A 23,420-nucleotide genomic window follows, 5' to 3' on the forward strand; every position below is an offset into this window, starting at 1 on the left:
CACAGGTTACGATTCGATTCAAAAACAATATCCTTTTATTCTAGACCGATTCGATTTGAATCGATTCTACACAGTGTAAGAACGATACGATTGCATTTGAATCGTACGGTTAATATTTGTTGTAGATATTTTATAAAATAAAGAAGCCAATTCTATGAAAGTGACAGTACAATAGTTTTTTTTCAAATATGTAAAATACCACATATCCCAAAGCATTGTGGCTGTATGGCACTGGCAAAAACCCCCCCAAAAAAACCAGAACATAAAAATCACATGTCAATGTATTTATTTTTAGACATGGACCAAAAAAAGTCTGGCTGAATCGTTGGCTGGCGGTCACAGGACAGTGTCGTGGACGCTACCCGTGCTGCGGCCGCCTCTTGTGGCGCAAGTTGAGACACAAGCGATTGACATTCAAAGCCATCCGTCTCTCACGTGCGGTCGTGGAGTGCCTGCGGTCACACGGCAGCGTCGCAGCCGCCTCCCTGTGCTGCGCCCGCCTCTCCACCTCCACCTCCTCCATATTCCGTGTTGTCCCTTGTTTATAACTCATACCAGCTAGGCAGCTACGGCGTTTCGCAGGTAGCTTCAGCTCTCGCGTTGTTTTAGAGACGCTGGTGTAATGCCGCCAACCGCTTCAAAGTCTCGCGATACCCGATCCATGACTCTATAACCGATTCATCTAGGAATTCATTGATAATTCGTATCGATTGAGGAGGCTGCTACCGATGCAGCCGTATCTCTCACTTGTTGAACCGAATATCCGGTCGCATCGGTTTATCATTCACAACCCTAATAGACGTGTTTGGGCAACCAGCTTTTTCTGTAAAAGCCACAAATCAGGAGAACAGCCGGCATGACCATGTGAGGAGCTGCAGCTCTGTCAGCTCTTTCAAAACCAACCAGCTCTGTTCTCACTGACCTTGAACCATATAGATATGGTCCCATATATCGTGGTGAATTTCTAAATCATAACTATCATGTTCATATCATATCATATTATGTGATGCAATGAAAAATAGTTCCTTGACAAAAGTGACTGCAGTAAGTTTTGCTGCTATTTTTTAAGCATATTTTGATGAATATATGGATAATCATACATTTTCATCGTCTCATGGTGACTACAGAAGCAAATTGTGCATCACACATTTATGATTTATACTATACATGGTTCTCTTTTTAATAAACCAAATATATAATTAATTTTATATAATAATTAAAAACTAAACTATATGAATCATATTCATTATATATTTACTCAATTGTTTCTCTGTGTATGTGCAAATACATTCTGGTATTTGACCAGGTGACCTTAATGGAACACATGAATGTCACCTGATAAATTGGCTCAGCAGTCATGGCAAACAGGTCCAATGACAAAGTGAGATTTGAATAATAATAATGAGAGGATTTTGAAATAACAGCTTCCACAGCAGTCGCTCTAAAACAACAGCCAACACCACGTCATGCTGACACGGAGCCAGCTTCTCACCAGCTTCTTTAGTGTGTGTTACTAACTGTAAAGACAAAGCAACCGTTGTTGTTGTTGTTACACGTGTGGGTTGATCATTTTACAATACATCAGCTTGATTTTTGCCCTGAAAATGTTGAAGCTTGTATTTGGGATGTTATTTTCCCCTAAAGCCCATGTTGGCGTTCAGGTCCTCAGGTGTGACTGTGTGTGCTTGTGTGTGCCATGTGGGTTGATGTTTAAATACACAGCCTGTGCTCTGTTTGTTTAGTCATTAAACTCATGCACAATTTCAATAGCTGTTATTCTGCTATTATTCTGGAAGGTTCAAGGAATGCTGAAAGAAGAAGTTGTTTTTCCATATTGTGTGAATGTTAATTTCTCTTTCTGTCTGTGAATATTTGCATGCTGGATGCATGTTGACATGCGGCGGTCTCTGGGTGTCAACTGCAGCACAATCGGCCCATTGTTGCCCAATTGTGCTGCAGTCGGCTCTCAAACAGCCATTACAGTCCAGGTGAGGGAGCCGCTAGCAGCCAGGGAGGCTTATAGAGTAAACATGACCTTGCTATTGAACCCATGCGCATGTATTAATTGGTGGGTTTGAAACGCATAAGTAAATATACAATATACTGAACGCACTTTCCTGCAGAGTCACACAGTTCTCACACAAACACACCTCCAGCACTCTGCAAGGAGTGTTTTTTTAGCAACGTCCAGTAGGGATTAGGCAACAGGCGTGGGCTGACGCCAGCTTTTCCACAGTAAAGAACGTTTGTAGGAGCTGCGAAAGCATTGGAGTTCCTCGTTGTTTTTGCAGCACGCCGACGACAGCTGTGGAAGCTTTGACATGCAGTCTCATCTTCCTCAACGTCTGTGCATCACATTTCTGCTCCTCCACTCACTTTGCATTTTTATTTCTGCTTGAAACAGGCAAAACACTGAACCCCAAATTACCCCCGCAGGCTGTGAGTTAGATCAGATCCTGATGTGTCGGCGTCACTTCTGCCATCAGTGTATGAGTGTGTGTGAACGGGTGGATGTAGACTGAATGGAGTGGAAAGCTGTGCTGTAAGAATGCAGATCCATGTGTCGATATCTATATTACCTGTAAATTGTCAATTAATGGTAATTAAGTATCCTTTGAACGTTATATTTTTTATTTTACACTGAATAGTTTTACTTGGATCGGGTTTGTATCTTCCGGATCCCAAAGTGCTTTAAAGCAATGAAATCCAGTTTTTTTTTCTAGTGGCTTTTAGATGCACATACAAGTTAAAATACTCTCAACTTCAGAGTGTGGAGTCGAACTACTACTACAACACACAAGGCTTTACCTTTCCCTCTTCCTTCCTGTTGCCAGTACATCTGGTAGAGATTGCTTGCTAACTTTGAGAGCGCTGTGGAGCGAGTGAGAGGGAAGTTGGTGAAATATGTATGGGAAGTCAACATTTTTCCTTTTATGAAAAAGCAAATATGTCGACTTACTAAATCAAAATAATGAGAATATCAAAGTCAAAGTATGAGATATTCTCTATACATCTGGTAAATATAGTATCTAAATGAAGATAGATAGTAAATCTTTTTTTTTTTACTTCCTGTGAGCATTGTCATGTGTCAACATCATCATAATTAGGCTGACAGAAATGAGTTCATAGCAATGAGGAGAATTATGAAATAGAGCATTGAGGAAACGAGAGAGGGAGAGAGATAGAGAGACAATGGAAGATGGGTTTCCATCTCTCATGTCACTGTCATCCACTTGTACTTGTGGTGACATCACAGCTCTCTTCCTGTAACAATGACAGTCTGCATGCATGTTACGTCCACTGCACTGTGCCGTGCACATGCATTCGGCTCTGCACTGCACGTAGAATACACTGTCATTTGTAGTTTTTGAAAAACATGCATTATGTTTGCAGCTGAGGAAAAAGTCTCGATGCATTCACAAACATGTTGGCTTGTTTCCGTTGTGCACCAACGTAGCAGTTATTGCTCCAAGTGGAAGTACTGGCTGCCAGATGCTGGAGGGGTCTGCAGCAACCAGCGGGCTGCAAACACTTGGCCTTGCAGCAGTTGTTCCAGGCACTCCCCAATCAGTCACTCCTACAAAGAGTGGCTGTATGGATCCACAGTGAAGCCACGTTAGAGCCTATTTTTATCTTGTCATTAGCACTTCAGTGTCTTGATTTGCTTTACAGTTGTAATGTCCGTTGCTAAGCATACGCTTTTTTCAACACTGCTGTGTTGTCTGAGCATGAAACGACCTGTTGCATGAGCCTCTTCTTTTTGCTGCATTGTACTTCAGCTCCATGATTGCTATCGGGCAACGTGACCTTGGGAGAGTCCTGACATGGGGCAGCAGGCCAGCCATGTCCAATCTCTGTAGCACAGTTTGCTCCTGTTGTGTACAGAAGTCTCTTAGTTTACTTGCTTTACAACAAGGTATATTCCATCAACAACCTCTGGTGAGTCATTATAGCCCTCACATGCCCAACAAAGGGTGAGTCAGGAGTTGAATCCTTTCCACCCCTTGTTTGAGTCATAGCTCCACAGGTCTGCAGGTTTGCTGAGCGCCCTGAAGTCTGTTTGTGTATTTTGCCTGTTTCTACCTGAGCCACAAAAGAAGTCTCGGCGTTGATAACGTTTTCTTGGCATCAGTGTCAGCATGGTGTTATTCTCCCAGTTGGCTGGAAAGCTGCAGTGGATTAAGGTTTGGTGGAGGTTTGTGCCTGAGCAGAGTCAAGGTGTTTATGCTTTTGAAATGAGAAACCAGGTGGGAAGGACTTCTCTATATGAAAAAAAAGATATACGGGAATTTGACCCTAAATTGTACACATTTCAGTGTCAGTTGTGTCAATTTGATGCACTTTGGGAGCAAAGTTAGGAGTCTATCTATAAACAATATCGAGCTCTAGTAAAGAAAATGCAACGACAGGCTCTGTGTTTCAAGACGGGTTGGGTGGCTTGCCAACATCGCCGCAGGCCCCTCCCACTCTGATCAGTCTGCACCGGTTGACAGAAATACTGGCTTAATGAGGAAAACAAGAATCATGGGAGTTTGACTTTTTATCAAGCAGCAAAACGGTTGTAGCTTGATGTGTTTGACCTAATTTGTCAACATTGCACATATTAAAATGTGACTAATGCACCGGTCTAACAACCGGTGGGGCTGTAAATCATTGTAACACACATTACATTCAAACTCAAAAGCAAGCGGGGATGTATGCAAGCACTCAGCTGAAAATCATTGTGTGATACACCTCATACTACCTTGATAAAACCAAATGAAACTCACTAAGCATACTAAGTAGTTCTGTTAGCTGTTAGCTGTTAGCCAAGCACACTGTTTCCCCCCCGACAGGCACAAATAGCAGAGATGCACTCAGCTGCAGCTGGTGAGAGTAGAGAGTGAGGATCAGCAGCGGTATGAAACAGGTGATAAAAGGTGTTTTACAAGTCACTGAGACCCTGAGAGGTCTTTGAGCATGCAGCCAGGACGAGACACCCAAAATAGTTTGCAGTTCGGTGCAGCAGAATGAGAAATTAGCTGTGGACAGATACGGATGTGCACACTCACTCACTCACGGACATACAAGACCAATCGCATGGTCCTCCTCCTCAACTCAAGGAATACAATCCATGTGAGCATTGATTTCCTATTTTCTATTTGCTTTATTTAATAAGGTAGGGACAATAATTTAACAATATATGAGACCAAATATTTTCTCTAAAATCAACTTGTACACCCAAAAATCAATGAGGGTCAGTTACCATGGTGTAAGTCATAACAAGCATTCATCAACAGTGGAGCTTCTGTCAGCAAAGAGAAGCTTCAGACAAGTTGGAGCTGGTTTGTTGCATGCTGACGGGGCGCTGTGGGGGGGTGTAGACCCAAGTGCTTCTGGAACAGGGTCAGGGGTTATTCTCAAAGGCTCCTTTCAGTAAGGTTGCACAGGACACGATTACCCCGAAGACAACACCAGGCCTTCAGCCATCTTTTAAAGTAGTCGGCCTAAAGGTTGTGTTGGGGTCAAAGGTTACGGAGTGCATGGTCACTTTCCCCCATCATGCAAGGCTGTGACGCCCATGTGGAGGTTTTCACTTTTATTTGACTTTTTATTGTATTTTATTTGAAGTTTAGGTGCTTACAAGGCAGCAGGATCGTGGACGAACAAAGTAGTTTATCTTCCACACGTCGAACCTTTGTGAAACTAAAACTAGTACACACATGACAGTGTCCTCATAAGCCTCAATACGGGATCCTTTTTATTCGTTCTGCTGGATTAATATTTGTTAAAGTCACAGCTGTACTGTTCTGGGCTGTTCTGGGCTGTGAGTATTCTCCAGTCAAACTGAATGTTTGAGTGGTGTTCAGTTACAAGAGGGATTTCAATCAAGTCCTTTGCATTTGATTGGGCTGCTAAAAATTAGACACACTCACACGCTCTTAAAGTTGCAGTTGGATTGTTGGATGGATATCATGATATTATCTGCATATGGAAGCACACGTGCACAGTATGACTGGACTTTAAAGTGCAGTTGCAATAAATACATGTTACAATAGCTGTGATTGGGCTGCTCATGTTTTCTCCTTCAAGGTGCTGCTAGAGAGCATTATGATCACAAAGCAACCAAGCAACTTCCAGTAAGACATCGTGGTCTCATGTGAATGACACTGATGAATGGCCTGATGCTATATGCATCCTCCTGCTGTAATATAAATGCGTTCACACGGCGGGACTGTGACTGTTATGAATCCAGGGTAAGAGCTGGATGCCTGCTAACTGTCTTCCCCTACATGTATCAGCATGATCACACTCTGCTGTAACGTTCATTCCCAGTGGACATATTTGATTGAACGCTGAACAAGTTCCTGCACGCTCCTTGGGGGGATGTTGAGAGTGATTTCAGGACAGATGGGAAATCTAGATCGACAGCATGAAGTATCCAAACATCAATTCTAATACTGATATTTCAACACACTTGTAATAAAGTGATGTCATTAATGTAATTTGATTTTAATTGAAGTATTGATTATGTAGGATTTATGTGTTACTGCTGCACATAAGGTCCCACGGTGGTCCAGGTGCAGGCCTCTCAATACTTGATCTTCTGCTCTGAACCATCCAGACCTCTTAGGTGGTCTAGTTCAGGTCTGCTTCCTGAGTCAAAACTAAACATGAAGACGAAGCAGTGTTCAGTTTTTATGCTCCATAAACGTGGAACAAACAGGTCAGCTGCAACTCTCACTTCTTTGAAATGCTGCTGCTTTTTATGAGATCGTTTCTCAAACTACACTTGTATTCTTGTATTTTATACATCTCTTATTCTATTTTAGCTTGTTTTTATTTGATATTCCCTCTGCTCATTAATGAATGACTGTTGTTAATTATGTTTAACTGTCCTTATATGTTTTGTGGCTTTTGATGTTTTATGTAAAGTGCTTTGAATTGCTTTGTTGCTGAAATGTGCTGTATAAATCTGTATATATAAATCTATATAAACCTGCCTGGCTTAACTTTACCAGGTGTTTATGTCTGTCTGTCTGTCTGTCTGTCTGTCTGTCTGTCTGTCTGTCTGTCTGTCTGTCTGTCTCTCTGTCTGCTGCAGTCTCGACACTTTCCAGGTGAAGAGTTGAGATCAAAACGAAGGCCGAAGTTGGGTTTGGCCCCTGTTGCGGCTCCTGTGATCCCGTAGTAAATAAGAGATTAATTAAACCTCCATCCTGCGATGGGATCACACCCATCTTCCAACTCTGACTTCCTTTTGATCTTGACTGCACACCTGAAGTTTCACCTGCACATGTGACTTCAACTTGCACGCTTGTGATGCTATCGTGGAGAAAAAATCTGTCAGAAATAGAAACGCCGGCCAAAGTTCTCTTCTGTGGTAGCTCGTCGGTGTCTCCAGCAACACACGTCCACACACACACACACACACACACACACACACACACACACACACACCGACAAGGTGTCCCGGCTGGTTTTAATAGCTCCAGTAAAGTACACAATCAGATGATGAGCCTGTTTTGGCGAGCTTAACATAAAGCTACGGCGGTTCATATCAGGTGAGGCGTGGCTGCTTCATCCCGAAGCTCAGCCTGCATTAAGAATGTAAACACAGCGTCGGATCTCTCAGTCTGAAAGTAGAACAATTCACTAAGCACACTGCTTTCATTATCTAACACAACTTCACAGGTGACTCTACCTGTTTTTGCCAGCCAAGCTGTTCCTGGAAAACCAATGCAGCTCTGCCCCCTTGTGGCCAAAGCACAGCACGGCACAGGTTCATGTCCTGGTGATTGTGGCTGGAGACTGAAGGGAACTACTGCCACACAGGTGGCAACACTAAGCTGTCGTGTTGCTGTGAGAATATTGTGTAGCTGAGTGAAGGATCGAAGGCAAGGATCGATTGGTTGATTGATTATCAACCACGCCTCCCTAACTTGTCAGGAAGGAGTTGAATAAAGCCCTAAACTGAAAACAGCTGTTTTCAAAGCGGCCCGTTGACCTCTCACCTCAAGATATTTGAATGAAAATGGTTGCTATGGGGACACACAAGTATTAAGTGAGCCTCAGTGGGCATGTCAGTAAAGGGGAGACTCTTGGGTACCAACAGAACCTATTTTAATGCAGTCATGCGGTTTGAATCTTTCTGCATCCTGATGTCCCTGAACAGTCTTGGAAATTCAAACAAGTGGTCTGAGTGGAAAAGCTGAGACTCTTGTGAATCCAATGAGCCCATGTGTGATGATGTAGGTCCACACAGTAGCCGTTTCATTGTCCATTCTGAGAAACTTGACCTCTGAATAAGATGACCTGTTGTGACCTCCAGGATAATCACAGCCTCATGAAACTGTAAACCCACAAACGAGAGGCCGAGCACATTCAGAGGACGGATGCTTTTCCTTTGTATAGTGACGATAACGGGATTTCTGAGCCGTTTCCAGAGCAGACATGCCCGCCATTGTATCGCCAAAAAATGCAATTCTTGCAGAAATCTCAAAATGTCAAAACGTTTTAAATCATAGTCGGACTTCTTCTGTGGTGTTCCTCAGGGTCTTGGTGTCTTCATGTGCTCGTTTGGAGGGTTTTTTGATCATTTTTAGTGGCAAAAATAAAAGTTACAATTAAATCTGTCATAAATTGTATCAACCCAAAATCTGCTGCAACAACTTATGAGACAGAATGGAGAATGGGCATGGTCCTCATATACGTCCATCATAATTGATTCAATAAATTCATTATTTTATATTTCTGGTTTCTTTCTAGAACGCTGTAAACCACTTCTACTGTTGACCTGATATCTCCCCCCAAAACGACACAACTGGTCTAAGAGGGTTAATGTCCCATTTAATGAGTGAATGCTGACGTTTGGGTGTATTGTACTTCGGGACATGTAATGACATCACACCTGCCGTGCTGCTGAAGCCACGGTTGTGTCATATGATGCTACTATCTTGCAGATTTAGCAGCTCTGTTCTGGAGATAAGCTGCAGTGCTGCGTGTCATTATACATTGGCTGGCTGTGATTGGTCCGTAAATACTTTGAGGCAACTGATAAACTTGAGCTGAAGAAAAAATCCTCACACGTGCTCTACAATCCTCGATGGCACTCTAATTGGTTGGCAGGATGGTTTTCCCTCCGGGGAGTGAATATTGTACGTCAAGTGTCATATTGTCGGCCTCCTCTGTGTGTTTTCCCACTCGACACAAAGGCAGCATTGAAACCGTTACAAGTGCTTATCTGTAACTTTTGAACCGACAGAGCACCTTGTGTTTAAGATGGTGTGCTAAATACGTGGAAGGAGGGTCGCCTTATTCCCCTTTTCATATCCACTTATTAAAAGAAATGACTAATACACAGGCTGCTTACTTGGAGTCCAAAAAAGTAATACCCCTCCCCCATAACCACCCAAAAACATAACGTGTACATTGAGAGCAGAAACAAAGACCAATGACATAACATCCCACCCCCTCTCTCTCTCTCTCTCTCTCCCTCTCTGTTTCCTGCCTTTCTCTACCAGGAGCTACGACCAGATAAGTGTCTCCACAGAGTGCAGTTTCCGGACTGAGTCGGACTGGGACCCTCTCTCTGAGTCCACCTCCATGATCAGCTTTGACATGACTCAACCACTCAGCCCGGCCTCACCCTCCAAATTCTTCAAGGTCGGTTCTATCAACACGTTTTATTATCAGCGTATCAGACTACAGATGTTCTGGATTAGTGTGTGTGTGTGTGTCTGTGAGTGTGTGTGTGTCTGTGTCTGTGTGTGTGTGTCTGTGTCTGTGTGTGTGTGTGTGGCTGTGAGTGTGTGTGTGTGTGTGGCTGTGTGTGTGTGTGTGTGTGTGTGTGTGTGTGTGTGTGTGTCTGCAGTATAATAGTTTTCTATAGAACCTGGAAAACTTTTAAAATCATTTCTTGATAAAAGCATCTATTTGAAGGTTTTTACCCACATTATGTTGCAATAATTCCTTCAATAACTTAATAGTAATAAAAGTAACATTTATTTGTTGTAAAAACAAATCTCCGATAATAATCTTAATAATCTTTTTTTTTAATTTAAGTATGTTTTAGCTTTTAGTTACTGTTGTTCTGCTTTTGACATGTGTTACTTTTCTAAAGCTAACGTTTATTCCAGTGGTATCCCAACTACTTGAGTAGAATTTTGAGGTACTTGTGCTTGATTTTGTGCTACATTATGCACTACATCTCTGAGGGACATAGTGACATATTGTACCTTTAACTCCGCTACATGAATTCAACAGCCATTTGCTATTTATCGATAAAGCTTCTGTATTTAAAACATATGAAGAGATTATAAAATGTGATGCTCTGTTTTACAGCGTTTAAATCATCTCCACCGTCACCAAATACAACAGTAAAATGCTTCCTGTCACATGAATGCATCAGCTGTAATAATCCAGTAATAATAACATCCAGCGATAATCATACAATGATATAATAAATAACAGTGTAAGACTCAGAGGGGCCATTTTTCTGCATTTGTAACTTACTGTGAGGAAAGTTAAACTGGTCATCAGGTGATCCTTCAGCAACCAGACCACCAGACAAAACCACATCCGGCTTAGCTGACGACTTCGACCTGCAGTCGGAGCTCTGCTGGGAGGTGGAGAGCTCCATCGGTAGAGTCTCCTCCTCCCTCCAGGAGAAGAGCTTCACCTTGAAGCTCTGCTGGGAGGTGGAGAGCTCCATCGGTAGAGTCTCCTCCTCCCTCCAGGAGAAGAGCTTCACCTTGAAGCTCTGCTGGGAGGTGGAGAGCTCCATCGGTAGAGTCTCCTCCTCCCTCCAGGAGCAGATCTTCACCTTGAAGCTCTGCTGGGAGGTGGAGAGCTCCATCGGTAGAGTCTCCTCCTCCCTCCAGGAGCAGATCTTCACCTTGAAGCTCTGCTGGGAGGCGATGCTGTCGCTGCTGGAGGCCGAGGTCGTGTTACTGGAGGGAAGGGGTAGAATCAGAACCAGGACTGTGCAGAGACTGAAACTAAAGGTTTTCTTAACGGACCCTGGTGCTCAGAAGCAGTACTGCCTTTGTCCACAGGGTCCGCCAAAATCAACACAAAATGAAAGTTCCTTGTAGAAGCTTTAAAGTTTAGCTGCATGTCCAGAGTGTCTGTCTTCTTTATGGTGACGTATTTCCGAGTGAAACAGGAAAGCAACAGGACATCACGTTGGGACTGATTTGATTTGATCGTTCTCTGGCTCTGTTTTTGATTGATGGATGGATTTAATGATATTATTGCTTGAAACTGGTTGGTACCACCTGATGTAAGCATGCTATTTTGTTTTCCAGGAAGCGAAAAAAATAGTTTTCTGGCACATATTGTTAAGTAGGTGCATACTATGACCGGGGTGTGATCTAAAAAAACAGTTGTATAACTCCATGATTGAAATAGGATAGGGACTGTAAAGGTGCACTTCCCCTTTAAGACAAGATGCACATGATCCTATGGGATCTCATAGTCATGGGCTGTTTCCATGGACTCAAGCCTGTCAAACCTGCTCTCAGGAATATTTGTGTCAGTGGGAGTCATTAGGAGGTGATGCTTGTGTACGTTTCCCTGTCTAAATAAGACAGGCTTGGGGCAGGGAGTCTGGCAGATCCAGTTCACTGCTGTAATTAAGATCAAATCATTGTTTCTGTGTGTGCCTTTCATCATTATTATCTGCGGCCCAGATCAGAGAGTGAAGTTGTGTGACAGATAAGGAAGCGGACCATAATGCACACAGATGTGGTGCTATATCTCCACCTACCTGACATTTGTCATTGCTGTGAGTAAATACAAGAGTATTGCTGAGTGGAGAGCTCGTACGAGAAGCTTTGCCCTCGAGGGACGACAGGCAGCCACTCAAGACTTGGACACTTGGATACTTTTTATTCATCTGTTTTTTTTTTTATTGACTCTGCTTCAACACGGTGGATTTGTGAATGAGTCGAAACGAACTGGAGGTACGGTATCCTGCTCTGAGCTCTCCGAGCCATTCAGTTTGTCTGTGTTTCCTTCTGCATGTGTTCAGAGCTGAAGTGGAAAACCACACGGCCACAGGCGCTCTCCACCCGCAGTTTGCTCAGCAGGATAATGTGAATGTTTGACAGCACCGAGTGCCCAAACAAGTTTTTTTATCAGAGAAAAACTTACCGAAAGTCCTCACATTCAACTCTCCGTTCAGAGGAATAGATATCGGATTGCTGGTCGTGTATTTATTCAATCACACGACACCTTTGACCCGCTGCACTGTACAGTTTCTATCTAAACCAGCTGGAATGAGTCTCCATACAAACTGAATTCTGCTTCAATAAAGGCTCCGTAGATAAAAGACGTCCTTTCAGCCTTAGAATGAGGAAGGGTGGGGCTCTCTCCAGCAGGCCTGTCCACACCCTTTCAATATCACCGGATTGTGAATTCTTTTCACTTTGTCTGACATGTGGACCATCTTTCACAATATCTGTGTTTTTTTTTCTCTCCACACTGTTAGCTGTGATGCAAATGGCCATGCCCTCCAGTCAGACACACGTTCAGAGCTGGGACATTTAACTGTAGACACACATCACAGCCGGTTCTGCTTGTGTGCTTATAAGACAGGACTCTTATTTCCTATGAAATCTGCTAAAGAAGTAGGACGCTCGCTGACTTCACAATCATCAGTATGTTGGTTTTTTGGAATCTAAGCGTTAATTAGACACAAAGGGATTCAACAGGAAGTCAAAATGGTATGTAACTGCTGCTTTTTACACTGCATTTCATGTCCCAACATGCTCGTTATACAGCGTCTGCACTCGGCCAGGCTTCACAAGCTGCGTTTCACGTCGGCGTGATGTTTTCTCTTTCATTCGTATCAAGGTGCCTCGGCTGGTCAAAGGTGTTGTGACAGCACTAAAATGTGGTTTATGACGACACGAACAGAATTCAGAAGGCACCGCTGCCCTCTCACACTTTAGTATTATATGATAGCAGAGTTTTCATTGATTATTAATCTCTTTTTGGACCGATACCCGTTTTGTACAGTCGCTGTGAGTGACCCTTGAACTGAACATCAAAGACGTTAAAGTCTGTCTGGTTATTCATTAGTCGTGCAACTCCACCCTGTTTTACCGCTGTCTTAGTTTTCAGCTGTTTTAGATTTTAATAGGCTTTTTAAATAAGAATTATAAAATAGAATCTTTAAATAAACATTTTCTTGTACTTTTAACTGTCATCTTGTAAAATCAAAACATCAACCTGAAAATATTATTATATTTTTGATTTAGTTCAAAGAAGCTTCCCTGAGAATGAAGAGGTATCATCAAGAAGTCCAAAGTCCAACACACAGTCATTTCTTGAGACTGTGTGTTTCTGTGAGGCTGAAGTTTCCCTAGAATTTATTTCCAGAGTTCCATGACTTCTATAAGCAAAATATTATTATTAGTTTCAAATCAGACATAGAAGAGAAAATTGTATCTCATTTGGCAGCCATTTATTTCCTTTGTAGAAGGCACGGCAGCTACTGACATTTCTATGTAACCCAAATGTGTTTACATATCTTTTTTTTCTTTAATTATTATTATTATTTATTTATTTATGTTGTCTTTTTCTTTTGTTAACCTAGATATATTAATTATAAATGTATGAATCTGCAAACTCATATCTGAATATGTTGGATGCATTGAGATCTGCTCGGGTCCAGTACCTGCGGTGGGGGGAACTGGGAAGTTTGTTTGTTTGTATGATCAGGAACTAGACTTGACTATTTCATGTGTGAATTGTATATTTTTTGTTTGTTATATTTGAAAAATAAGAGAAACCTTGATCATAAAAAACAGGCATAGAAGAAAAAAGAGCAAATATATATAATTGTTACACTAAACATCGGTTGTTATATTCTATCCCCAGAATGTCTTTAGGCAAAACCTAAACATATTGTTAAACGATGGTTTACATTATTATTTTATATTCTTCTGCAAGCGAAGCCAGAGAGAAAAGGGTGTGCCAGCTGCTTCCTCCACCTCAATATTTACAGTATCTTTCTGTCTGCTTCTTGTCTGTCCGCTTTCAGGGCTCGGAGGAGAAGAGGGGAGTGTTTGATCGCCTCAGCAATTTCTTCAACTCCAAGAAAAAGAAGAGCAGCAGCAGCAGGCATCAATCCGACAGCTCCACTCCAAGCACCCCGGCGTCCCCCTCCTCTCCGAGTCCACCCCCGTTCCCACAGGAGGAGGAGGATGGGCTCAAGACGCCAACCCCCTCTCGAAAAGACAGTCAGCTATCAGGGCGTCATCATGGAGAGTCCAGAACCGGAGCGGAGGACGGCGACACCCTCAGTGAGAGCTCCACCCCCAGGGCCACAAGCATGGCGTCTCTGCTGCCGGAGGGCGGCGAGCTCCCGTTCGCCGACAGCAACAGCAGCGGCCGAAGTAGCGTGAGGGAGGTCCACGTGTGCAGGGTCAGCAAAGGCAGCGGTGAAAGGAATTCTGGGAATGTGACTCCCACCGCACTGGACCTGGCAACCACCACTCACCCAAGTGTGGAGTCGAGCTCAGAGCTGGGTTTTGCAGAGTCAGTGGTGGAAGAAGTAAGCAAGAGGCTGCAAGTCAGTCTGGATGAAAACATCTGCGAGAACACAGAGGATAACTCAGTTAATCAGACCACGCTGCCGACATTTAAAACCCCCCTCGCCAAGGCCGCCGAGGCCCCAAAGTCACCAAACTTAACCTCTATCAGCTTAGCGACTAAGACAACGTCTGTGAAGGTTGGAGAGAAGGGGCACAGCACCGCCCTGAGAGGAATAACGTTAGGCTCCCAGTCGTCCACCTCACACCTCATCACGAGCCAGGAAGACTCTCCGGACAAGAGGAGGGGTCAGGTGTTCTCTTGGGACACGACAGGGAGCCCTTCACCTGAGAACGAGCCCATTTCTCCTGTCCAGCTCCACAAAGCCATTTGGGTGGAAACATACCTGGGAGCAGAGGAGGAAGGGGAGAGGGAGGGGGATGTGGTGAAACAAGAGGAGGAGGAAGGCTTCAGAGCAGACTCTCCTCCCGTTCTTGCCATAGCCGTGACAGTCATTCCTGAGGACGACCCGCTCCCTCAGAGCGCTGCAGACAGAAGGGCTTCCCCTCCCTCAAAGACGTCGCCGGCCAGTGGCAGCTCGCCAGAGTCGTCTGGCTCCTTGGCACCGACCACAGGGGAGTTCCAGGAAACGTTACCGCCGCCAGGGGAGCCTGGCACTGAACCTGGCTCGGGCTCCAAGCAAAGTTCAGTGAAGGAGAAACGCAAATCAAGGGAGATTCGCTTCACACGCAAGACTGTGAACCTGCCCTCCAAACACAAGGTCTCCTCCCCCAAGGTGAACGTTAGCCCGGAGCCAAGTTCGGACGGGAACAAACCAGCAAAAGAGGAGCTCAGCAGAGATCCAGAGACGACAGACGTGAAACTGTGAGTATCCGTCTATTGACATTTTCTGTGGTTGAGTTTAATAGTCCCTTTGAGTCTGTGGGAAACAGAAAGCAGGAGAACTCCGCTTTCTGTGCAACCTGAGCTCTAACTTCCCAAGCTCATTGTACCAGAGGAGAACAATACAGACCGCACTGAAATATTCATGCACAGTACACCTGGTCATACAACAAACGCTGATCTATGTCTATAATGTGCTATAGATTACCTTCCAACATCCTAAAAGGCATTTACTCAAGAATAAATTAAGGTAAAGTCAGGAGTATTTTTCTTTTAACTTGAAATGAAGGTCACCATTGCTGTGTTTACCCATGGTGTATATGCGCTACCTGAATAAGTTAGTCATTACAAAACTTGACGTGCAACTGGCAACTACTGGCTGCACGCGTTTGTTTGACTTGGTTGCCATTAGACACATGCCTATAGGAAAACAGGCATGGCATACATACAGGTGGTGCTCACAAAAGAGTAAATAATGAATGGCACTCCTTTAAACTTGACATTAGCAGAGTTTATGTTCCCTCCAGGCAGCAGAAGGACATGGCTGAAAACATACTGCGGGGGATTTAAACTCTCTTTCAAGTCACCGGAAAATACATAAAAAACAAAAGAATGTTTTGACATTTTAAAAAATACTTCACATATTTTTTGCACAGACGTACAAGTATCATCTAACTTACAAAGCAAAGAGAATAAAATGAAATGTACGACTTCCTTATTTAAAGACAGAATGGGGTTATGATGGTTATTCTAAGAAATGTTTCTGTTCCTCTCTCCCTTCAGCCTGCCAAGCCTCCAAAACAACAACAATGTGGAACTCAAGGAAGCCGAACTCCAGCCAACAACAGAAGAGACGACACATTTTGACGCAAATACTTCTGAACCCCTATTTAAGGAAATAACAGACTCCGAGGCCTCTGACTTTAACGATACCTCTGCAACCTCAGACATGCACAGAGCAAAGTCACAAGCGTTGGGTTCTGGGGTGAAAGGTCAAGGGACCGACCAGGCTACACCCTCGAAACGAGGGGTTAAAGCAGCAGCAGAAAGTAGGAATATCACAGCGAGTGGAGCAAAGACCCAATCCTCAGCGGCTGGCAGCAAGACCAGAAATATCACAACAAAGGCTAATGGCTCCACAGAGAGCACCAGAGTGGGGCCTTCCAGTGATATGCCACCTCAGAGGGAACCTAGCAGCGATAAAACGGCTTCTATGTCTCCAACGTTAAAAGACCAAAGCACCAGCGGTTCCTCGAGTCTAACAGGTTCAAAGTCTAAAATCCCCAAAAGGTCGGCATCGGAGGCTGAAGTGAAATCACCAGTGACACCAGATAAAACACCAGTGAATGATGCCTCCGGGTCAGGGGTCACCTCCAAACTGCAGAAACAACCCAGAAGCAAGGAAGCGTCGAAATCTCTGGTCGCTACATCGAAAGCTGGCAGGAAGTCTCCGTCAGGTGACATTTCTCCCACAAAAGCGACACCCAAGACGAAGCTGATTAAAGAAAAACCCGATGAGGACAGTGAGTCTGTAAACCTGGTGAATGGCTCGGAGAAAGAGCCTGAGGAGGTTGGTATAGGAACAGGACAGCCGACTGACAGGGAGGGCCTGGATGTTAAAAAACAAGAGAATAATGCCTCCTTGGCAACAAAGAGTCGTTTGCCTATAACATCTCCGACAAGAAAGAAGAACGATTCAGACCGATCCAGCACAGTCCAGAAGCAGAGTCCAGAGCAGCAAGAAGTACGTCCCGGTGTGAGACTCGGTCCTGAGACACCACCACCGCTCCCTGAAAGTCCCAAGAAAGGTAAGACCACCACGTGTTGTGTGCTGGACAGGAAGTCAGTCCAGTTCTGTTTACACTCATTATGCCAGAACCCTGGGGCTCCTTTGTTGACAGCCAATGAAATATTCATTTTCTAGACACAGTTCTAGTTGAGGTTTAAATATTCATGTTTTAAATGAATTGTTCAACATTTTGGGGTATTTTGGCTTATCCCACCATGGGCTTTACGACACTCTTCACCTTCACCTCGCTGCTTTGCTGGGCTTTGGATAAAAGGAGTTTTCACGCCTTAAAGATGGAGACCAAACAAACGGTAGCGGTCTGTGGTCCCCCAGAGCTCTACGATAGAAACTCACATGAGTCCAGAGACTGAACCAGATAAACCAGAAACCGTATTCATGTCTAGATAATGTTATTTTAAGTGTTGATGGAGCAGTGTTAGCATAGCCTTCGTTTTGATCAGTCCAAACTCCATTCAGAAAACAAGCATTTTAAAAGTAATTTGCTTCTCGCCTTGTGTATAGACCTAACAAACCATGGGTTCTGACTTTTTACAACTTGTTGTCATTATGTAGTTATTTTGGCATGCTTTTGCACTAAATCAGACAGCTGTAATAAACCAGCCAATGTGTTCATTAGTGGGCTTTAGAGGTTCTGTGAGGTAGATTGTGTTACCTTTAGACAGAGCCAGGATTTCCACGCCCTGTTTTTCAGGTTGTATGCTAAGCTAACTTACCAACTGACATTTCCTCACTTCAGCTTCATATTTACCACACATCTTGGCAAGAAATAACCATATTTCCCGTAATATCAACAGTTTTTTTGTCATGCAAGATTTTTGTTGTTGTTGTATTTATACTGTTTGTGTGTGTGTGTGTGTGTGTGTGTGTTTCCAATAGGAAGCATGCTGTCAATCAGACCAACCAAAAACCTCTCTAAAAGAAGCGTTAGCCATGAAGAGGGCGACACACCCACCGTGTGTGTGTCTCCACCTCCCACCAAGCAGGAGAAAAGTACATCATCGCGGCTCTCCAAACAGAGTGATGACATTAAGCAGCGCAAAAGTCCAGTCAAGGATCCAGCAGATCCCTCGTCACCTGTCAGCAAGCTTCCTACGAGGCTTCAGAGGAGCCCCAAAAAAGAAAAATCCAGCAAACATTCACCAACTGAAAATTCAAACACAGAGACAGAAGTGAGGGACACCACCAGTGGGGACGTATTTAAATTCAATTCTCTGTCTACAGAGGAACAAGAACACATCGAACTCACAGACAATCAGTTGAATGAAAACAAGCTGAACGGAACAGAGACAAAGAAATGGGAGGAGAGCTTCACAAGTCCTGCAACTGAGGAGATTTCAAAAGTCCAACCAATGGAAAACAACAATGTCATTATTGCAGAAAACACTCAAGTTAAAGTTTCATCAGTTTTAGTCCCGGGGGCTGAGGAATTGCCTCACAGCGAGGCTGCAAAGGCAAGTCCACCTCAGTCGCCAGTCCCTGATGTGAGTAGTGCTGAGTCGCACATTCAAAGTGACAAAACCACACGGGAACAGGAAACACTGTTTTCACCAACCATTAGCCTAGAAGAAGTAAAAGAGAAAGACATTTTAGAGACGACACAGCTAATCAGTAACAGAAAACCTGATTTAATCCAGGAGAAAGGCTATGCGGAGGGAGCTGATAAGGCGTCCCAACCTGGTGTGGTTGACAGCACTCGCTGTGACATAATGACTCCCTCGGATCAGGAAGGTGTTATCACTGAGAGTGTTTCCCTTAAAGAGACTTCATTGGAATATGACAGCAGAAATAACATTCCTGCTGAATTGACTCCAAAAGACCGAGATGCAGAGCCAACACATGTGCTTTTAGCCACTCCCCTTACTGTTTCCGTTGATGCTAGCCTGGCCAGTACAGAGCAGGAAAAGAAGCATCAAACCACAACTATTCTTAAAAGTGAAAGATTGCCCACATTAAGCAGAAATTTGGTGAAAGACTTTGAGGTAAAGGAAACAAGTAGCGAGGAGGCTGGCAGGAAAGCAGCAGAGGCTTTGGACAATCAAACAGAGGCCGTGACTGTTTGGGAAATGCCCAAGAATGTTGAAATTCAGCTGGACAAAGAGCCTCTTTCACTGGAAGGAGAATTTGAAAGAAGGAGAAAAGACCCAAAACCAAATGAAAAGCTGAACGACATAGCGGTGGGAAGCTCTGACTCACAGAACCATTGCAAAAAGGAACTTGAGGGCATAATTATCGAGGATGAAGCGGAGAAACGCATTACGAAAACACAGAAGCCGACAGATCTATCATCAGAGGAGAAATGTTTACGGGCTGACTCAGAGGAGGACCCAAGCTCGGTGATTATGGATGCCACGAAGACCGAGGCAGAGCAAGCAAGAAGTCCACTCCATGAAAATACAGTCAGTGTGGTTGATACAAAGCAGGAAGGTGAGCTCATCTTAATAGATAAGGAAACGGAACCCAGCGTACTTGTCGTCAAAGATCAGAAGGACGGAGAAAAGGAGTCGAATCAGGGGGACAAACATGATGATGTTGTAAAGAAAACGACTTCTACTAAAGAAGAGAGTCAAGCAAAGAAGAATTTACCAAATGAGCTTCCAAGTGAGACTTCTGACTCCGACGTTAGGAGCCAAAAGGAACAGAAAACCTTAACTGCAAGAGACCAAGATGTGGATATTAAAAAAACAGAATGTGAATGTCCAAATGCTAACCCAGAACAGCAACCTGAGATAGAAAAAGATAGAATAACAGACCGCCATGATTCACAGATGGATAAAATACAAGAGCTTAAAGCAGTGAGCAGTGAAACCCAGATTGCTGAATGTGCTAAAAAAGAGATTGAAACAAAGGATGCATCAGTGATGAGTTTGAATGAGACTGCAGTTATGGAAGCTAACAGTAAAGTTAGCATCCAACAAGACCAGATGTCCGTAATTGTTAGAGGTCAACATGAAGACAAACCACATACAAGCAAATCAACAGAATCCACACGTTCAAATACTGGCCTTAAACAGGAACCGGAAAGAACAGAAGCTCCAGAGTCGATATCAGAAAGGGAAATTCAAGAAGTGAAGGTTGTAAGAAGCAAATCTCAGAGCGCTAATGGAGCTAAAGAGAAGAGTGGAACGAGAGATTTATTAGTGAAGAGTTTGGTGAATGAGACAGCAATGAGAACGGACGCTCCAAAGAAGATACCAGCAACCAAAACTCAAGAACTTAAGGTTGTAAGCACCAAAAGTCAGAGTGCTGATGGAGCTTCAAAGAAGAGTGAAACAAAGGATTCACCAATAAAGGATTTGGCGAATGAGCCTGCATTAATGAATTCTAACAGTGAAGTTACAAACCAACAGGATCTGAAATCTGTGAGCGTTAAAAATCAACATGAGAACAGAACCAAACCAGATGAAAGCAAATCAACAGAATCCACACGTCCTAAAAATGAGCCAAAACAGGAACCGGAAAGAACAGAAGCTCCAGACACGATACCAGGAAGCCAAATTCAAGAACAAAAGGTTATAAGAACCAAACCTCAGAGTGCTGATGGAGCTAAAGAGAAGAGTGAAACGAGAGATTTATTAGTGAAGAGTTTGGTGAATGAGACAGCAATGAGAACGGATGCTCCAAAGAAGATACCAGCACCCAAAACTCAAGAACTTAAGGTTGTAAGCACCAAAAGTCAGAGTGCTGATGGAGCTTCAAAGAAAAGTGAAACAAAGGATTCACCAATAAAGGATTTGGTGAATGAGCCTGCATTAATGAATTCTAACAGTGAAGTTACAAACCAACAGGATCCGAAATCTGTGAGCGTTAAAAATCAACATGAGAACAGAACCAAACCAGATGAATCCAAACGTCCTAAAAATGAGCCAAAACAGGAATCGGAAAGAACAGAAGTTCCAGACACGATACCAGGAAGCCAAATTCAAGAACAAAAGGTTATAAGAACCAAACCTCAGAGTGCTGATGGAGCTAAAGAGAAGAGTGAAACGACAGATTCACCAAAAAAGAGTCCAGTGAATGATACTGTAATTGAGAATGCTGAAGATAGCATGCAAAAGGACCAGAATCCCTCCACTGTCAGATATGAAGATATGACGATAGAAAAACAAGAGGATCAATCGACAGATTTCAAAGCATCAAATGCTGACTCAGTTGTTCTCACCCCTCTGAAACCAGTCAGAAAGGAAAATAAAAAACAGAAGGAAAGGAAAGAAATGAAAGAGGTTGTTGAGGTTGAAAATAAAGTGAAAAAGCAGGAGGAGGCATCAAAGATAGATGCTGAGCAAGAGTCACAACACATTGATGTAAAAGATGTTGTGGTCGAAAGAGGTCAACATGAAGACAAGCAACATACAAGCAAATCAACAGAATCCACACGTCCAAATACTGGCCTTAAACAGGAACCGGAAAGAACAGAAGCTCCAGAGTCGATATCAGAAAGGGAAGTCAAGGTTGTAAGAACCAAATCTCAGAGCGCTAATGGAGCTAAAGAGAAGAGTGAAATGATGGATTCACCAATAAAGAGTCCAGTGAATGATACTGTAATTGAGAATGCTAACTCTGAAGTCATCACGCAAAAGGACCAGAATCCCTCCACTGTCAGTTATGAAGATATGACGATAGAAAAACAAGAGGATCAACCGAAAGATTTCAAAGCATCAAATGCTGACTCAGTTGTTCTCACCCCTCTGAAACCAGTCAGAAAGGAAAATAAAAAACAGAAGGAAAGGAAAGAAATGAAAGAGGTTGTTGAGGTTGAAAATAAAGTGAAAAAGCAGGAGGAGACATCAAAGATAGATGCCGAGCAAGAGTCACAACACATTGATGTAAAAGATGTTGTGGTCGAAAGAGGTGGTGGAGAACAAAATAAACCCACTGATATTCTATATGAAGTAGTTAATAGCTCGGATGCTCAGGGAGATGATGTCGTTACCAAAGAAAGAACCAGAACAGACAAACTGCAGACTGTAAGACCAGAGAAGACCATGAACCTCAGTGATCCGACAGCAGAACCACCAGCAACATCTCAAAGTCTGCCGCCAACGAAGGAATCTCCATCCAGCTGGTTGAACGTGGAGCATCGGAAACAGAAGAAGGAACATAAAAGAAGACTGAATGCCTCAGCCAGCGAGGATGAGTCTCTGGAGCCTGATGACTTTGAGGATTTTATCAGGAGCATTAAGGAGGGCAGCATTCCATTCTCGCTACCTTCAAAGAGGCATATTCGTAAAAAGTCCCCATCTCCACCTTTTGCCATGCCCGCCATCAAGGAGGACCACTTTGAGAGAACGTTTGATCCAGAGGAATTCACGTTTGGCTTAAAAAATAATAACATTTTCAGGGATCCTTCCCCAGCTATGGTGATAAAACAGAAAGCAGCTAAAAGGAGAGGGCGGAGCCTGGAAAAACGTGCACCAGACAATGACACCCACACATCTACAGACCAAATGAAATCACTTAGCAAGGCAGAAGGAAAAGATGGAGTTGATGGGGGGACAAATAGTGAAGCAGGAAAAGAAGAGGGACAAAACAATGGAGACGAGCCTGGGCAGCTGACGTCACGGCTTGGAAGGATGTCCATCCTCTCCAGCTTGCTGAGCTCCCCTCGGTCCTCCAGGGAGAGCAAAGAGGAAGCCACCTCCACCTTAAATAGCACACTTTCTAAACAACAACAGGGCCCGCTCTCGCTTAGAGAGCAGGGAGTTGCCGATTCGTCTCTGCCTGCACTTGGAGCAGATAAGAAGGGTGTGAAAGGTACAGATCAAGGCCCACTCATGGGTGGTGGTATTGGTGAGTCAGCACTCAACCCCTCCTCTCCTCCTCCTCCGCCTCTGCCCTCGTTCTCGGAGATAAAGCTGCCCGATCATTTAGAGAAATACCTCAAGAAGAACAAATCAGAATCAGAGGCCTCCCAGAGCTCGACACAGATGACTAAATCCCAGCTGAATCCTGAGGGTACTATGATGGACCAGGCCTCGGGAGTACCTGATGTGAATGTGGGCCTGAAGAGCCCGGCAGAACTTCCTCCAAGCAGCCAGCAGACTTCTCCGAATGGACTTACCACTTCTAAGACTAAGGTACTTTACTAATTATTTAAAGAAGTCTGACCAATCTGGAGAAAACCTGTAATGGGGTTTAGGCTGCTATGCTTTTACACAAAGTGTTGATCCGTCCTAGTTCATGTCTCGGT

General features: G+C 43.8%; 1 protein-coding gene across 2 annotated transcripts in view; it reads left to right on the plus strand.

Annotated features, from left to right (window-relative positions):
* LOC311016340 (uncharacterized protein) overlaps positions 1-23,420 on the plus strand; it is a 48,021-nt gene that overhangs the window by 12,463 nt on the left and 12,138 nt on the right. For both annotated transcript variants that reach the window (XM_084013969.1, XM_084013968.1), the window contains exons 2-5: positions 9,504-9,645; positions 14,030-15,405; positions 16,207-17,231; positions 18,110-23,307. In XM_084013969.1, the coding sequence (XP_083870095.1) occupies positions 9,504-9,645; positions 14,030-15,405; positions 16,207-17,231; positions 18,110-23,307 (7,741 nt within the window). The remainder of the gene's footprint in view (positions 1-9,503; positions 9,646-14,029; positions 15,406-16,206; positions 17,232-18,109; positions 23,308-23,420) is intronic.

This window comes from Eutrigla gurnardus (genome assembly GCF_963514095.1).
Source record: "Eutrigla gurnardus genome assembly, chromosome: 7".
Taxonomy (NCBI): domain Eukaryota; kingdom Metazoa; phylum Chordata; class Actinopteri; order Perciformes; family Triglidae; genus Eutrigla; species Eutrigla gurnardus.